The sequence below is a fragment of the Protomyctophum bolini genome, assembly GCF_963924005.1.
Source record: "Protomyctophum bolini genome assembly, chromosome: 19".
NCBI lineage: Eukaryota > Metazoa > Chordata > Actinopteri > Myctophiformes > Myctophidae > Protomyctophum > Protomyctophum bolini.
In genome coordinates this window covers 21,259,638-21,278,313 of record NC_137880.1, presented here as the reverse complement: position 1 = coordinate 21,278,313, position 18,676 = coordinate 21,259,638, and the positions used below count along the sequence as shown (strand labels likewise).

The following is an 18,676-nucleotide window of genomic DNA, read 5'->3' as shown; positions in this document are numbered from 1 at the left end:
TATTTTAGTGTAGTATAATGATCACAGTTGAAATGAAGAAGATGCCAGCACTCATTATATGTCCTTTTACATGACTTTTATTTACCTCTGAGACGCGTTTCGACCTGTCTGGCCTTCCTCAGCGTTTGTGAATGATCACAGTTGTAATACATGTTTATTATGTATTATTGTCAAAGTTGGAATATATTATTTATATTATATTATATATATTCACAGTCACATTTGGTTCTTACCAATTAGCTGGAGTAGTCCTGCACAGGTATACAGGACAGTTGGGCACTCATCTACATTACATTGTTAGGCAAGAATTAGCCTAAAATTTTGACTCTCGTAGATTCATTTTATCGATTCTGGAATTTTCAATCTACGAGAGTCTAAGGGCTCTCGCCCCATGGTGGCAAGCGTGGCACCCTGTGCCTCAGAATAGCTCTGAACATGTACAAATGCATAATCGAAGGTGCTTACCCTGCTGCCCCAACTGTTTTATTTCTTTGCGCAAAGCGTTTGAAACCTGTAGGTCAGTAGTTTTCAATAAAAAAGTGTGTTAATACATTCTGCCATATTGGATTTTTCGTTGTTTCCCCAAATGACTGCAACTGATGCAAGATTCAGTTTTATTTAAAACTATGGACCTACGGGTTTCAAACGCTTTGCACAAAGAAATCGAACAGTTGAAGCAGCAGGGTAAGCACCTTAGATTTTGCATTTGTACATGTTCAGAGCTATTCTGAGGCACAGGTTTAGATTGAAAATGTCAGAATATAGGAGTCTAAATCTCAGGCAAGAATCAATGACCTCCACCTACAGTATGTCCTTACATTACAAAGGGGGCGTCGATTCTCTCCAATAGGGGAGGGGGATACTGCGAGCGGGTATTATTTTTATGGAAACGGTAGATATTTTGATATGTCAACATTTATTAACACAGGAGATAATGGATTTTGGGGGAGGGGTAAATGCCTAAAGACTTGATATGCATTATGCGCCAAGATTCCATAGCTGATGTAATCCTTCTGAGCAGGAAGTAAACATGGCGTGGTGGAAGAGTCCCAAACTTTGACCTGAATAACCAAGGCTTGCATTGCAGTCAAGTCTGTAGTGTGTGGGCCCTTATCTCAGCTGCGTCTAAACCTAAAGAGGCCCAGCTCCAATGTCACCGCACATACATAACACATAACTCCAAAACCACTGAAATGCCCGGTATCATACAGTACAGCAGCATAACTACTTAACATTAAGTTGTCAAATTAATATCGCCAGTGACATCACCGTTGGCATGCTGGAATGTTGTTGCTGTGAATGGCTTGCTGTCATAGAATGACAATCACAGAATGTGTTGCAGCCGATTCAAATGACAGTTTTACACTGCAGGCATCTCTAGGCAACGCCCACACACACACACACAAACAATCAATCAAAATCAATCACAAGATGGATTTAAACCACTGAGTGGCCCATCACCACATCTGGCCTGCTGCTAACAACTGAACAACAAAGAACTCGGCAACCTTTCCCAAACCAGTTGGCGTTTGATACAATTACAATACAAAGAAAACAACAACATTAAGCCAAGCACGTGGTGTCTGACAAAGCTTGATGTCCTCTCTCAAGTTGAATTGCAGTTCATTCAGATTTTTGTCAGGATGACATATTGTGTTACGTCAACTCAGGTGGCGTAGTGTGTACATCAACATACCTGCTTTCCTCAGCCGCTCAACTTGCAAATATCGATTCTCTCCACAAGATCTCGATGTCCGTTATCGAAGTGGACGATTAGTTCCCACGTACGCGGTGCCCAGATTTAGGCGTAAACAAGGCAGGCAGGTAGCTCCCGTGGCTAACTTCGCTAACCAGCCTACTGCTCGCTTTATTATTTGTTTATCCACTATGAGACAACATTGATATTTTAGCACGGCGTTGTTGTGGCCGTGTTCTTATGACAACTTGAGTATTGTGCAAGAAAACATTGTGTGTAGGCTGGCTAGCGAGCTAGCGTCAGCTTATGTTGACAAACAAGCCTGCGTGAGTTTAAAAAAAAATCACACACGACCTGATGCTAGCTAGCGCTTGGCAGCTAACGAGGTTAGCCAGCTAGCGAGTTTCGCTAATTCAACAAGCCTTATTTCCAAAAAATGCCCTTTAAACGTCTCCGACAACGCTCCGGTCGGCAGTAGCAAAAAAACAAAGTAAATCCGAGTATCGGTTCGAGGTGGCCTCTCTTTGTCACTGACGGCGTAGTAGCATTTCAGTCTGTTAATTGTCGCTTTGGTCTCTCCTCTCCGCCATTTCCAACCTCTTTCTCACTACACAAACAAACAGGGTTGCCTGTGCACGCCCCCGTCCCGTGCCCATGCCCGAGAGTGCGCGGGTAGCTAGCTACGTTGCGCGCTCACGGCAACGATAGGAGATTTGGAGCCGAGCCATTAACTGCATTTATTTAACACTATTTTTCTCGCCAGAATTCTTGACCTGGTGGTATCATTGTCAGTGTCAGTCACTGTGCATTTGGACCAAGGACTCCACAGTCAGTCCTAATCCCACCTCTCAATCAAGCCTGACCTGACCCCTCAACACTGGTGGTGGTGGAGGTGGTGCGCCACAAGGCTGCATGCAGCTGAGCCCAGTCCTTCCAATTCTCTTTACTCCATCCACTCAATCCCCAAACCAAACAATCAATTTGAAGATTGAGATGACACAAGTGGTGGGAACAAACGGTGTTCAGAAAATCTATCATTGAAGTTGAACATCCCCCAGTGGAGTAGATTGTCCATGTGAGGTCCTCTGTGACCACACGATGCTGGGAAACCCTCTCCACCTATTCTCCTTTGATGTTTAGAGAGGTGGAGAGGGTTTCCCAGCATCGTGTGGTCACAGAGGACCTCACATGGACAATCTACTCCACTGCTCTGGAGCCTCAAAAAGTCAAAATGAGTAGTAGTTCACCAAATAATCGACAAACACACCCCATGAAGCCTTGAATTCATAGAGATGTTTTTGTTTTTGTCTCATCCGGCATTCCTAAAGCCAATAATTTGATGACCCGGGCCTCGGTCAATAGGAGACTCATAGACTATTCCTGAGGATGAGCCTCTCGGCTACCACCAATAAAGAAAACACCCATGATGGCAGTAACATTCTGGTGTGCAGATTTTATCGTTATTTGAATTTCATATGTTGATAGAAAATAAGTATTATTTTTGTACTGACAGAATTAGATTGAGGTACCGTAGCTATGTCCTGTTACTGCTCAATAGAAAGTGTGTTAACATACTGTATTACAGCATGGTCCTGTTATTACTGCTCTATAGAGATACTGACATGGCATGGTATGATAAATATTCAGCAGAAGTGAGCTGTCCTCAGTGTCCTGTCAATCTCCCTCACTGGAAGAGACCCACCATGGCTGCCTCCACAGAACCGGTAGTATTCTGAAAGATGCAAATCACATCATGACGGAATGTGCAATAACTTTGTAAATATCTGCATATTATCTACAATAATGTCTGTCTGTCCATGAGTAGTTATTTGTCTGTCTGTCAATGAGTAGCTGTCTTACTGTCTGCCTGTCTATGAGTAGCTGTCTGCCTGCCTGTCTATGAGTAGCTGTCTGTCTGCCTGCCTGCCTGTCCAATTGTCCATGAGTAGCTGTCTGTCTGCCTGTCTGAGTAGCTGTCTGCCTGCCTGCCTAATTGTCCATGAGTAGCTGTCTGTCTGCCTGTCTATGAGTAGCTGTCTGCCTGCCTGCCTAATTGTCCATGAGTAGCTGTCTGTCTGCCTGTCTATGAGTAGCTGTCTGCCTTCCTGCCTGTCCAATTGTCCATGAGTAGCTGTCTGTCTGTCTATGAGTATAGCTGTCTGCCTTCCTGCCTGTCCAATTGTCCATGAGTAGCTGTCTGCCTGCCTGTCCAATTCTCCATGAGTAGCTGTCTGTCTGCCTGTCTATGAGTAGCTGTCTGACTGCCTGCCTGTCCAATTCTCCATGAGTAGCTGTCTGTCTGTCTGCCTGTCTATGAGTAGCTGTCTGCCTGCCTGCCAGCCAGCAAGTTGGTTAACAGAAAATAAATTGTTATGGCTGAGTAAAATAAAATACAATAAACACAATTTGCCTGAAAATAGATTACCCAGCTATGACCTTTTTCATGAAAAAAAATGAGTAGTGATATGGCTGACTGAGTAAAATAAAACAATCTACCTGAAAATAGATAGCTATAAGTGAAGAGCAATTTCCGCAATTTCCATTTCCGCAATTTCCGCAATTTCCATTTCCAACTATTAATGGCAGCTGGGTTTCATCATTCAAATAAAATAGAATTCTGTCCGTTTAGCTATAAAATGATGTCAGGGAATAGGGATACACAGTATATGTCTTTCATTTGCATTGCATCTCCCCCCCCCCCCAAACTTTTATTTTCGTTCGAGTAATAGTACAACTCTAATAGTATTACTTATAATAATGTAATTAAAGATAACTTCATTGGACTTCCGCTTCCGCCCAGATGGAGTAGTCGCATGATTAAGTGCTCCGTCTAAGTTTTATCATTTATTCAAGTTTGATTTGACCAAAACTGCCACTTTTATGTCAAACTACACGTGCAACTAGTTAAAGTACAAATAAGTATATGGAACTGAGGTCAACTAAATCGCAGCTTCCTAAAACTACAACCGAGACAAACCCTCCCGGCGCAATGGACCCCGACAAGCAACCTCTCTCCCTCGCCATGCTGAGAGCGGAGCTGCAATCGTCTCGGGAGGCAGGGCTCCGTGAGATAAAAACTGAAATAGCAACCATACGGCAAGAAATCAAAAACGATATCACAGCACTCCGTGAAGAGGCAAAAGCAGAATATGCCTCCATTCGCTCGGAAATAGCACAAGACCTCACCTCGCTGTCTTCCAAGCACACAGAGTTAGCTTCGGAGCAGTCAGACATGGGGAGATCTCTGAGTGATACTATGGACCGTGTTGCTGTACTGGAACATTCACTGGGCTCGATGGCAAAGGAGAACAAAGTCTTACAGGAGAAATGTTTAGATTTAGAATGCAGAAGCCGTAGACAGAACCTAATTTTATTCAACATAGCTGAAAATTCTGAAGCAGGTGACCCGGTTGGGTTCGCAGCCAACTTCTTCCCTACGGTGCTCGGTGCTGAGAACTTCCAGAACCCCATCGTTGTTGACCGCTGTCACAGACTAGGGGCAAAGTCAAATGATAAGAAGGACAGACCTCGCATCATGATACTACGTCTACACTATTTCTCTGACAAGGAAAAGATCCTGCAGCTGTCCAGAAGACAAGGCAGCCTACGCTACAACGGCTCTCCAGTGTTTATTCATCCAGACGTGCCCCAAGTGATTACAAAACTTCGCGCAACGTATGGCCCGATTAAGACCAAGTTGCGCGAAGCTAAACGCCGTCTCCCGGGCCTCGATTACAGTCTATATCACCCGGCCAGATTCACAATAACATTGGACGGGATCCGGTACTCTCTCAACTCTCCTGAAGCAGCCGAAGAATTCTATCAAAAGAAAATAGCATCCGCGGCAGCACCGACTGTTACAGCCGATGGGGAGCCTGCAGAAGACTAGCTGGCCGGGACATACACCCTGAACAATGATCACAGACTTGCTTTCTCCCCGTGGTCATTACTCTGTCTGCACACCCTCCACTATCATTACTACATGGATACAACGATGACAAATTCACGCTCAACTTTAAAAAGAAGGTAATGTTTGTGTGAAAGGGATCTGGCGAAAGCTACTACTAAGACTAACTTTATCCCTTTAATGCTTGGAATGCACATAAACACCGTAATAATTCTACTTTGTTTATCTATTGAATTTATTTTTTATTTTATTTTTTTATGGTTATTGTATTTGATCATTCGTATTATCAGTCTAAAAGACGGGGTTATAGTTTACATTACTAGTGTCAGTATATAGCAGCTTTGCTAATGATGCTATTATGGAGTCACCATGGAGGCCGCCATTTCTGTTTTATTTATTTTTGTCCACTGTAGCACTGCGTTCGCGACCTGCGGTGCATTTGTTATCTTGTTTAGTACAAGTGCTAGCATCCTTGCTATTGCTGTTGTTGTCATGTAGCCTCCATGGAGGCCGCCATTTTGTGTACTATGACGCTAGCAACCTACGGTGCGCCTCGAGGGACAAAAAGGACGTCGTTTGTAATGTAGTGAGGGAGGGGAGGGAGAGACGTTAAGTTACGAACGTAACTATGGTTATATGAGTGAGATTCGCCTCCACTTCTGCCGTTTTGGATATGAGGAGGTTGCCTTGAGTTCTTTACATTCCTCTTTAGATCCATTTTATTGCCAACATTATGGTTTTAAAAGATATCATTTGCTAAAAAATACTTTTGAGCAAACAAAAGTGGGAAAAGTTGTTACTTTATAATTAGGATGAGGGATTTTTCATTTTTTCATTTATTTTCTTGTGAAAGTATGTGTTCATGCGTATGTGTGTATGCATATATATATACAAATTGGTTTGTTTTTCCTTGGTTTTTGTGAACTAAGTTGCACTGACTGTGGTTTGTGTCTGTCTGTTTGAATGTGGATTGTGTGTTTTTTGTGTCTGTCTTTGTTTGTATACCCCTCTTTATTTGAACGTTAAATTGTATTTATATATTAATACATGTATATAAGTGCAGGGATATGTTTATGCGGGGATGTGTGTGTGTGTGTGTGTGTGTGTGTGTGTGTGTGTGTGTGTGTATGTGAGTGAGAGTAATGATCATCTGGTTGTTTTGGTTCAAAATAAGATTGTATCTTTTCATTTTATTTAATACATAACAATGGACGGTTAGCTAAGGTCTTCCCATTGTAGTTTTTTTTTTGTTTCTCTATTTTCACTATAGCTGCTTGTGTCTTAGACATAGAAAGCTGGTTAGCTTAGGCTTTTTCTTCTGTGACTGCTATTTGAGAGCAGGCATGGAGGGTTTTGGGGTTTCTCCCGTTTGTTGTTTTAATGTGTTTTTGTGTTTCTCTGTTTTTGTTTTTGTTCTCTTGCACTTCTATTCCGAATTCAGATTGATGTCGGCATTTACACTCAGTCCTTTTTTTATATTAATTCCTGATTTATACAATGGCTAATTCTATTCCAAATTCTAATATTGTAAGAGGGGAAAGCTTGGTTCAATACACTACTTGGAACTGTAGAGGTCTGAATGGAGCGGTGAAACGTGGCAATGTATTGGCTCATTTAAAGAAGCTGGGGACAGAAATTGCTTTTTTACAGGAGACTCACTTACGGAATCAGGATCATAACCGCCTACGAAGAAATTGGGTAGGCCAAATATTTCACTCCCATTTCAATTTCAAATCCAGGGGCACAGCAATACTTATAAACAAGAACATTCCTTTTATACTAAATAAAACTATCCAAGACCTACACGGCAGATATATTACAGTTACTGGAAAGCTTTATAATTGTCCTATTGTTCTGGCTAATATCTACGCCCCTAATCATGACGATGAACGATTCATATCTTCTTTTTTGGCTACTTTGCCTGACCTTGACACTCACCAATTGATCTTAGGTGGAGATCTGAATTTTATTCTTCATCCTACGCTTGATAGATCTTCACATAGACCCTATACTCTGACTAAATCAGCTAAAATAGTGAATACATTCATGGACACATTTAAATTATCAGATCCATGGAGATTCTTAAATCCAGCTCAACGTAAATATTCGTTTTTTTCTTCTGTACATCACACTTTCACAAGATTAGATTACTTCCTTATAGATTCAAAACTTCTTCCCTCAATAAGACACTGTGAGTATGAAGCAATTGTAATATCCGATCATAGTCCCCTAGTCCTCAAACTAGCATTTCAGAACAGACATATGGCCAGGACTTGGAGATTTGATAACACACTAATAACTAGGCAAGGGTGTGTGGATGATATTAAAACCCAAATACAGTTCTATCTCTCTACAAACGACACACCCGATGTATCAAGAAGTACACTATGGGAAGCACTTAAAGCGTATATACGGGGGCAGCTTATTTCACGACAGGCTTTAATCTCCCGTCTACGTAAGGAACAAGGCAAAGCTCTGACTGATCGATTACTTGAAGTAGACCTACAGTATGCAGAATCTCCTTCTCCTGAATTATACAGAGAAAGGGTCTCGACTCAAGCCGAATTCAATCTCCTATCCACAAATGAGACAACTAATTTGATGACACGGTCACGCCATAGGTTTTATGAACATGGGGATAAGGCGGGCAAAATACTTGCACTTCAAATTAGGGAATCAGCTGCTTCTAGATTAATTACAGAGATCCATACAAACACTGGTCAAACTACTATTAATCAGCAGGAAATTAATGATGTATTTAAACGCTTTTATTCAGATTTGTATACTTCGGAATCACTAGGAGATTCTAATTTGATTGATACTTTTTCAGAAAATTTAAACATACCTTCCATTAGTCAACAACATAAGGTTCAACTTGAAAGAGCTATTACTTTAGATGAAATACATCAGGCAATCTCACAAATGCAGTGCTCAAAAGCCCCAGGACCCGATGGCTATACCTCTGAATTTTACAAGACATTTACTGAACTCATATCTCCCCTTTTACTTAAAGTGTTTAATGAATCTCTCAACGCCGGCCACCTCCCACCAACTTTCTACCAAGCTAGCATCTCTGTTCTACTTAAAAAGGATAAAGACCCGCTTAATCCAGGTTCATACAGGCCTCTGAGTCTTTTGAATGTTGATGCTAAAATTTTAGCAAAAGTTGTGGCTACACGCTTGGAAAAAGTGCTCCCAACTGTGATACATACTGATCAAACGGGGTTTATAAAAGATAGACATCTATTTTTTAATCTTAGACGCCTATTCAACATTATATATTCTCCCAGTAGCACCCCCCAAGATACGGAAATACTGTTATCTCTTGACGCCGAGAAGGCCTTTGATAGGGTAGAGTGGGACTTCCTCCTCTCGACCCTGTCAAAATTTGGGTTTGGTCCAACCTTCACTTCCTGGGTTAAACTACTTTATGCTTCTCCATTAGCTTCTGTACAAACAAACGGATACAGGTCTGAAAACTTCCCTTTGAATCGCTCGACCAGACAAGGCTGCCCTCTCTCACCACTGCTCTTTGCCTTATCTATTGAGCCGCTTGCAATGGCGTTGCGTGCTTCAGACACCTACACTGGTATCTTCAGAGGAGATAGAGAGCATAAAGTTTCACTTTACGCTGACGATTTATTATTATACATATCCAAACCGTCCACATCAATTCCTAGTATCATGTCCACCTTGGAGAGTTTTGGCAGGGTTTCGGGGTATAAAGTCAACGTTTCCAAAAGCGTTTTATTTCCTATCAATACACAAGGCAATCAAACTTTTGGCTCCCACCCATTTAATGTTACAACCAGCTTTCGATATTTAGGAATCATAGTAACCAAAGCACTTAATGACTTGCTCAAGCAAAACCATACAAAACTTTTTGAACGTACTGAACAAGACTTAACGAAATGGTCGAACCTTCCTATCTCACTTGCCGGCCGAATTAATATAATTAAAATGAATGTCCTCCCTAAATATCTGTTTCTATTCCAATGTATTCCAATTTTTGTTAACAACACTTTTTTTAAGAATCTGGATAAAATTATCTCCAAGTTCATTTGGGATAAGAAACACCCTCGAATAAAGAAGGATTTTTTGCAGAGGCCTAAATCAGATGGCGGAATGGCATTACCTAACTTCAAACTCTATTACTGGGCGTGTAATTTACGTGCACTCTCATTTTGGCTCCAAGATCAATTGCCTACATGGGCATTTATTGAAGGTCAATGTTGTCCCCCAACATCGTTGTCAGCTTTAATCTTTTCCCCAGTGGCCTCAAGATATACTAAGTTGCCAAAGAACTCCATAGTCTCGCATTCTCTCAAAATTTGGCTCTCAATACGAAGGCATTTCGGTTGGCACCCGGGCTCTGTGCGCGCACCACTGGTCGCTAACCATGCTTTTTTACCGTCCCTCTCTGACTCGTTATTTAAAGTATGGCATAGAAATGGTATTCACTCCTTCAAAGATCTTTATATTGATGGGTTATTTCCGACCTTTGAACAAATACGACGCAAATTCAATTTACCCCAATCACATTTCTTTAGATTTCTACAGATACGACATTTTTTAACACAACACACTGATTCATTTCCAAACATACCTCCCAACTCATCAATGGAATCTATATTTCTACCTGACCCACTGCTCAAAGGAGGTGTTTCTATTATTTATAACTCTCTCTCATGTTTGGATAATAATGCCTCCTTGGAGCATTTAAAAACTGCTTGGGAAAACGACTTAGGAATATCTATCACTGACGAGCAATGGTCTACATCTCAAAAGTTTGTGCACTCTTCTTCAGTATGCGCCAGGCACGGTCTTATACAGTTTAAAATATTACACAGATTACATTTGTCAAAGGAAAAACTCAACAGAATGTATCCAAATGTGAATCCAGCCTGCGACAGATGTGGCCAATCGCCGGCCACTCTAGCTCATATGTTCTGGCATTGCACAAAACTAAGATCTTATTGGCAAAGTATATTTAAATCACTGTCAGACATTGTTGAAAGACCTTTTGACCCGGATCCACTGACAGCAATTATGGGAGTCACAGGGCCCGGGGTCAAATTGTCTACTTTCCAATATAACATGGTAAAATATGTGACTCTACTGGCTCGCAGACTGATACTGTTGAATTGGAAACAAGCACACGTTCCAACTCACACTTCACTGATGAAAGATGTTATGCATTACTTACAATTGGAAAAGATTAAGTTTGAATTGAGAGGGAGTGAAGATAGGTTCTACCAGACATGGCAACCCTTCATCGAATATTTTAATAGGTGCACGCTAACCCCTCCTACACAATAGATAGCACAATAGAAAATTGGAAAGAAAGAAAAGGAACTGAAGGAAAAGGAACTGAGTGTTTTTTCTTTATTTTATTTTTTATTATTTAAAAAAAAGAATGTCTAATTTACTTAATTCAATGTTGGAAGTTTGAGAGCAAGAGTGTCTGTCCTGTTGTCTGTTTTGTTTGTCTGTTCACACTTGTCATTGTTTAACTGTTTTTTGTTTTTTCATGATTATCACACTTATGTCTTTTTATTATACTGTATGTGGAACATTTACATTGCCTGTTATTTTTTTCATTTTTATTTTAACTGAATTACTTAAAACTGTCTAATCTGAAATTGTCGAACAAAAATGCCTAATAAAAACGGTATTAAAAAAAAGATAACTTCATTCAGATTTATTTATTTTTATTTCATTTTCCAGATTTTTTTTTCTTCTTTTTTTTAGATTTTCATTGGTGGGCCAGTCATAATGGTCCCGCGGGCCTGATGTGGCCCGCGGGTCTGAGTTTGAGTATCACTGCTGTACAGCCTCAAAAATCAGTGATGTTGATTTAAACAAACTAGTTCTAGTGTCTGGTATTCTTTCAAATAGCTCCAGAACAGCACATTCCTAATTGCCAATGCCTATACTCTTGCATTGAAATTTGAGACAGTACATTTGGCTTTCTGCTTCGAATACTTTGTGTTGCTAATATCATTCAATCTGAGTTAAGCACACTAACCAGTGTTGTAATGCAAATTGCTTGCTTGCTTTTACGTGTATACAGTATATATCAGAATGCTGCACGGTAGTGTATAAGTACGTACTAGTATATTATAATAGTTCTTAGGATGTGAAAATAACAAGTTTCTTTATGAACATCAATGAGTATAATTAAGCAGAGAAGGGGATGATTAACGCCTAACATTATGTCTGCCTCCACAGTAAATCTGGTTACTGATACATCAAGTCCCCTATTATAATGGAGGAAAACATTGTGCTGAATAACAGGAGCAATTATCCAATTATGCCATTTAAAGCTGCATTATATGATACACAACACAGGCCCTAATTATGATAACAAGCCATTGTTTCAAAACAAACCAGCTCTTCTCTCCTGCAGCACCTTCCCTGCACATCTGTTCTGTCAAATAACATCACACTCACCCATCAGATTAATGCAATTCTGAAGATTTATTTGAGTACACCACTGCATGATAAAATGAAGAAAGCAATGTTCTTTTTTTTAGTCAGATGTTTGTTCATAATTGGTGTAGGTTGATTTGTTTTTATTTCATGTTTCCCATTGTAATATGGAACACTAATTTAATTGGGTTTTATAGTTTTCATTCAAATACAGCTTAGAAATGATATGCAACTGGTGGTGTTCACTCAATGTGCATAGCAGAGCCAGAGATTTGATTGAATATGCCATGAGAGTTGAATGTGCCACTGAACATGCATTGAAACTCTTGGTCTCTTTTTTATGATTTGATTTAGGCTTTTCTGCCTTTATTGATAGGGAAAATTAAAATGGACAGGAAAGAGGGGGAGAGACAGACACACACACACACACACACACAGGTAAATGGTACTCAAATCCTCCCTGCCTGGCACTCAGCATCAATAGTGGATTGAGTCCCTCGCCTGCGACATATTAGTTTCTAAGAAGTGTACCACTGATACATCAAGCTTCATGAAACAGACCAGTGGTGTGTTCTACTGTGTTGTACTATATACAAAGTATGCTGTGCAGTACTTTTTGAAAAAAGCATATACCGTCTGCTAACCATTTCATCCATTGACAACGTGCGATTGTATAGCCTATATGCGCATGTCGTGCAGGGATCCAAAAATAATAACTAGAACACACCACTGCTCCTGACCTATTGGGCCATATGGCTACTTACTTACCTTGATGTGTATCTAAAAAGTAATAGGGCAATAACCACACAGCTGTATATAATTACTTTATTCATTTGTGCACAGTGCCAGACACGAGGTGGAAATAAAAAAAACGTCTGGGTTTCCGAGGCTAGACACGAGGCAAGCCAAGGAACCATATTATTTAGAAGTCCACCTCTAGTGACTGACTGATGCGGACAGTGTGGTCCATTATGTCTGGGGTCCACTATATATGCCTCCATTAGTCAATTATTTTAATAATGAAGACTTAAAAGAAGACAGGCCATGCAAATGCTGTTATCCAATTTTCACATTCAAATTAGGGCCGAATCCAACATCATCCCTTCCCTGTGGCGAGACCCTGCAGTCCTCTGACTCCTCTCCATTGATTTGATGCTGCAGGCATACAGCATTTATGCCAGTATAAAGTGAGCATAGTTGGCCCGTCTCTTTGCAGGGCAGATGAGCTGCTGTCATTTGAAGAGTTTGAACTTGCGTAGCAGCGGGTGTACCGTCTCTTTGAGATAAGGCTTCAGGGCCAGACAGGTGGGGATGTTCTCTGGTTGTTCAATCCAAAGCTTATGAGCAATACCCTTTTCTGCTAGTGTCTCTGATAAGGTGGAAAGCGATGCCTGGTCCGGTGCCTGAGGAGCAAAACAAACAAGGTTAGGCGAGGCTGTAGGCTGTCCATACAACTCACATTATTGGTTTGATTAAACATTAACAATATTGCTTGAATTACTTTACACCATATTGGAGGATTGTGTAGTCCTGCTTTCATCCATTAATAACAGTTTTGCTTTGGGGTCTTAAATAAAGCAATTTAATCTCGTATTCATTATTGCCACAACCTGTAGCTGGCACGACAATCTGAGCATGGTTGGTGTTTGAGGTCATAACTCATGACGTCATTTCATCTGTGGATGATAATCGATTAAACAGCAGGTGTAATAAAGGGTGCATCCACAGGCCTAATGTAATCAGACAGATTTTGGCAGAACAGAATGGAATACCATCATCCACATTAGGACAGTCAGTGGCTCTAAAAGCGGGGTCAAGGGGGTTCCAAATGGAGTGTGTAGCCTACAAATGGAGGTCCTAGCCTAATAGATGCATTTATCGATTCTGACATTTTCAATCTACGAGAGTCTAGGGCGCCGCTCACATATATAGTTTAGTTTGGTAGTAATACTACCAAATGTACAACCGTAGTATATAGTAGATTAAAACACTTTAATTGAAAACTACGGCTCACATAAACCGGGACAGGTAGGGCAGCAGGGTACGCCCCATAGATGCATTTGCAATTGTACATGTTCGGAGTAGTACGGAGGCAGGGGATTTCGGGCTCCTTAACCAGTCATTATATTAGACGATCGTAGATTGAAAATACATACATCTACGAGATTTTAGGCTATGCGGACGGTCCCGGAGTCCGGACCCTAATGGAAACGAGCTCTGAGCAATATTTTGATACTTATAAGTCTGTGCCACCGTGACTCTTTTTGCAAACTATTAATAAAGCATCCAATCAATTAAACAGAATTAATATGCCCTCAAGTTCAACTGCCTGTGTCCTATCCAACTACAACAGGGACTGCAACACTGCATAGAATCAGATTAACAACAACAATGATGATTGTTGTATTATCCTAAGTACTGGACCCTCGTCTGGAATGATTCAACCGGGTCGTCACACGCCACCCAGCCTACACACACAAGACCGGTCTGTCAGAACCAGACGATCGAGGGTCCAGTACTTAATATTACAACAATGATGGTGACGTAACATATATATATTTCCGTAAAATATGTTCGTTAATATTGCAGCTTTAAATGATAAAAGTGAACTTGTTTACCCCAAGAACCACTTTGTGCATGTTGTCCAGGTCTGCCAGGTACTCCTGCGTGTCATTGTCACCGTAATTCAGGTGAATGGCTGCAGTAGCAGCGTGGCATGCTTGCGTTATGACTGCGCCCAGGGGCCAGCCCAAAGCGTGGACTAAATCTGACCGCACTACGACGTACTGAACCAGCCGCATAGGAGCTCCAGATCCCTGTGTTGCCATTTCTGTCAGCCGGTGGACGTGGGAACTTTTGGGCAAGAAATATCTGGAAAAAACCACAAGGTTTAGATCCCATGGCCCGGATGCGCGGTCGCGTAGTGATTTGCCAGTTGAGTTAGTTGTAAGTAGTTACTTAGGCAACCGCTTTCTTTACAACCGTTATAGTAACTTTACACACGTTTTATGTGTTAGTATAAATTGATAAACTCGCAAATCTCCCAAAGAAAATAGCCAAACCACCAATCTCTGTAGTCCAGTGTCCACAACAATGAAGTCCCCGACTCCCTTTCAAATAATTGATATTAATCATCATAATTTATTTGCAGTTTGCCTGACAACCAACCAGGAAACCAACCAGCCAATGATAGGCACTGTCTAGTGAGCTAATCTAGTGAGCTAATTTAAGGCTTCCGGTGGACGATCTCTTCAAAATAAGAGTACCTCTAGAGTATTGAAAAAAAGTTTAATTTGCACATTAAAACTACGAATTAAGCATTTAAATGATGCTATAAGACACACATTATGTTTCTGTGTAAAAACAAGTAATTAAATAATAATAATAATAATAATAAAGTTATCTAAATGGATAAATGCTATTCACTGGAGTGCATGGACTTCATAAAGTGGACACTGGACAAAAGACGGCTCCGCGAGGCAACTATCTGGACATACCCACGCGTCCGGGGAGATGTCCTCTACCACACCCCACTCTCCGCTAAGCGGGAGAGGTGTAAAATTCACAGCAGCAGAGCTTCTACTGGGGTCAATGCAAAAAAATGTACCGTTTCCGGACCCAGAATGGACACTGGACAAAGAGGCCTCCGCGAGGCAACTATCTGGACATACCCACGCGTCCGGGGAGATGTCCTCTACCACCCTACAGTCTCCGCTAAGCGGGAGAGGTGTAAAATTCACAGCAGCAGAGCTTCTACTGGGGTCAATGCAAAAAAATTACCGTTTCCGGACCCAGAATGGACACTGGACAAAAGACGGCTCCGCGAGGCAACTATCTGGACATACCCACGTGTTCAGGGAGATGTCCTGTACCACACCCCAGTCTCCGCTAAGCGGGAGAGGTGTAAAATTCACAGCAGCAGAGCTTCTACTGTGGTCAATGCAAAAAAATTACCGTTTCCGGACCCAGAATGGACACTGGACAAAAGACGGCTCCGCGAGGCAACTATCTGGACATACCCACGTGTTCAGGGAGATGTCCTGTACCACACCCCAGTCTCCGCTAAGCGGGAGAGGTGTAAAATTCACAGCAGCAGAGCTTCTACTGTGGTCAATGCAAAAAAATTACCGTTTCCGGACCCAGAATGGACACTGGACAAAAGACGGCTCCGCGAGGCAACTATCTGGACATACCCACGTGTTCAGGGAGATGTCCTGTACCACACCCCAGTCTCCGCTAAGCGGGAGAGGTGTAAAATTCACAGCAGCAGAGCTTCTACTGTGGTCAATGCAAAAAAATGTACCGTTTCCGGACCCAGAATGGACACTGGACAAAAGACGGCTCCGCGAGGCAACTATCTGGACATACCCACGTGTTCAGGGAGATGTCCTGTACCACACCCCAGTCTCCGCTAAGCGGGAGAGGTGTAAAATTCACAGCAGCAGAGCTTCTACTGTGGTCAATGCAAAAAGATTACCGTTTCCGGACCCAGAATGGACACTGGACAAAAGACGGCTCCGCGAGGCAACTATCTGGACATACCCACGTGTTCAGGGAGATGTCCTGTACCACACCCCAGTCTCCGCTAAGCGGGAGAGGTGTAAAATTCACAGCAGCAGAGCTTCTACTGTGGTCAATGCAAAAAAATGTACCGTTCCTGGACCCAGAATGGACACTGGACAAAAGACGGCTCCGCGAGGCAACTATCTGGACATACCCACGTGTTCAGGGAGATGTCCTGTACCACACCCCAGTCTCCGCTAAGCGGGAGAGGTGTAAAATTCACAGCAGCAGAGCTTCTTTTGGGGTCAACACTCAAAAAAGTGCCGTTTCCAGACCCAGAATGGACACTGGACAAAGAGGCCTCCGCGAGGCAACTATCTGGACATACCCACGCGTCCGGGGAGATGTCCTCTACCACCCCACAGTCTCCGCTAAGCGGGAGAGGTGTAAAATTCACAGCAGCAGAGCTTCTACTGGGGTCAATGCAAAAAAATGTACCGTTTACCGTTTTTATATACTGAAAAGAATAGCAGTGTTCATGTGCAGGAAGACAGCACTAGTGTAGATGAATCACATTTAAATCAAACCAGCAGTGTTCATGTGCAGCCGATAAAGCCTGAAAAGAATAGCAGTGTTCATGTGCAGGAAGACAGCACTAGTGTAGATGAATCACATTTAAATCAAACCAGCAGTGTTCATGTGCCTATAAAGCCAGTTGTTGTGCACCACGCATTTCATGAGAGCACTGTACATAATCAGTCTGTACAGACTCTGAGTCTAGATGCTGTAGAAATAGATCACTCGTATAGCACTGTACATAATCAGTCTGTACAGACTCTGAGTCTAGATGCTGTAGAAATAGATCACTCTTATAGCACTGTACATAATCAGTCTGTACAGACTCTGAGTCTAGATGATGGTACTGTTCAGAGTGTCATGGGACTATCTAGTGCTACATTAGGACCCTTCAAACACAGTGCCATTGAACCTACTACCTTTACTTTGAAGTCTTCAGAATGGGACACTGTAAACTCCTTAAGAGTCAAAGGAAATAAATATTTTAAGATGTATGAATGGCAAGAGCTGTTTGCCAGCAAAGTCAAGGAATCGAATCCATATTGTATAATCCGTTTTGTTAATCACTAATTTTCTACCGCTGTCGTTAGAAAATCAAGCAAGCCATGTCTGACAATCATCATGGGATGCCACAGGGGGGATCATTAAGACTAAACTAACAGAGAAAAGGATTTTGTATTATGAAATTATAGTAAGTTCATTTAATTAATCAACTCCTGTTGCATTCATGATCTCTGAAGAACATACTCAATCGGCTATAGAGGAACTACTCACACAATTGAGATGCAAAGAGAAGGAGATATTTGGTACAAACACAACACCGATTCAGATTAATAGTGACAGGTCCATAGTGCTTTTAAAAGCCAGTATGCGTATCTTCAATCAAGATAGCATGAGTATGTACTTGTTACGCTGCTGGAGAATAGTGGTAGGAAAGGCAGATAACAAAGATTTAGATTTCTGTACCATAAGGGCATGTAAAAGTCATTGATTTGATGAAACAGGCAAGTCACATTTGCAAACAACAATACATACACAGAGATAAGAGGTATAATTTGGCTATGTACATCTTCAGCACTTTAGTTAATGCCAAAACACTACAACAAACAAGTACAATAGTACAAGCTGCTTGTATTGTACTTGGTAGTAAAAGGAACTCTAGCGTGGTGCAAGCCAGTCTTGACACCATCATGTCTGAGACACAGAAACTAGCGCCACAGAAAGAAAATGTTGATACAAAGCATGATCGACAAGACAGTCCATATGACACTGTGATTGATCATGACTTCTTTGGTGATTTTGAGGATGTCAGTGAAAGTACATCTCCCTTCAAAAAACATTTTGAAACAGTAAGGACTGAAGCCAATAAAGCAATGAAAACCACCAATGACACAGGTGAAAATACCTACCATGGGGAACTGATTTTAAACAAGCTGTTCAAGATGCTCTCAACTATTCCAATATGGTCAGATCTCCTCTCAGGTGATTTGCAGAGATTCTCTGGAGCCTATGCTGCACAAATAAACCTGTGTAAGAAAAGCACAGCTATTTCTGAGGCCACA

At 41.6% G+C, this 18,676-nt stretch overlaps 2 protein-coding genes across 2 annotated transcripts in view; both read right to left on the bottom strand.

The window, feature by feature from the left end:
* ncoa1 (nuclear receptor coactivator 1) overlaps nt 1–2,284 on the bottom strand; it is an 88,454-nt gene extending 86,170 nt beyond the window's left edge. The window contains exon 1 of the mRNA XM_080791220.1: nt 1,697–2,284. The gene's annotated coding sequence lies outside the window, so the exon portion shown is untranslated. The remainder of the gene's footprint in view (nt 1–1,696) is intronic.
* Nucleotides 2,285–12,845: 10,561 nt separating this feature from the next.
* ptrhd1 (peptidyl-tRNA hydrolase domain containing 1) lies at nt 12,846–15,191 on the bottom strand. Its single transcript, XM_080790958.1, has 2 exons — nt 14,654–15,191; nt 12,846–13,438 (listed from the first exon to the last, which is right to left on the bottom strand). The coding sequence occupies exons 1-2, from the start codon at nt 14,861–14,863 to the stop codon at nt 13,268–13,270; spliced, it is 381 nt and encodes a 126-aa protein (XP_080647084.1). The 5' UTR covers nt 14,864–15,191; the 3' UTR covers nt 12,846–13,267.
* Nucleotides 15,192–18,676: the final 3,485 nt, after the last annotated feature.

Bases quoted from the DNA above. Each gene is read 5' to 3' on its own strand.
- ptrhd1 (XM_080790958.1), bottom strand. From the start codon at position 14,863: ATGGCAACACAGGGATCTGGAGCTCCTATGCGGCTGGTTCAGTACGTC. The intron at 13,439-14,653 runs GTAAACAAGTTC...TTTGCTCCTCAG, and splicing joins TGCACAAAGTGGTTCTTGGG to GCACCGGACCAGGCATCGCT.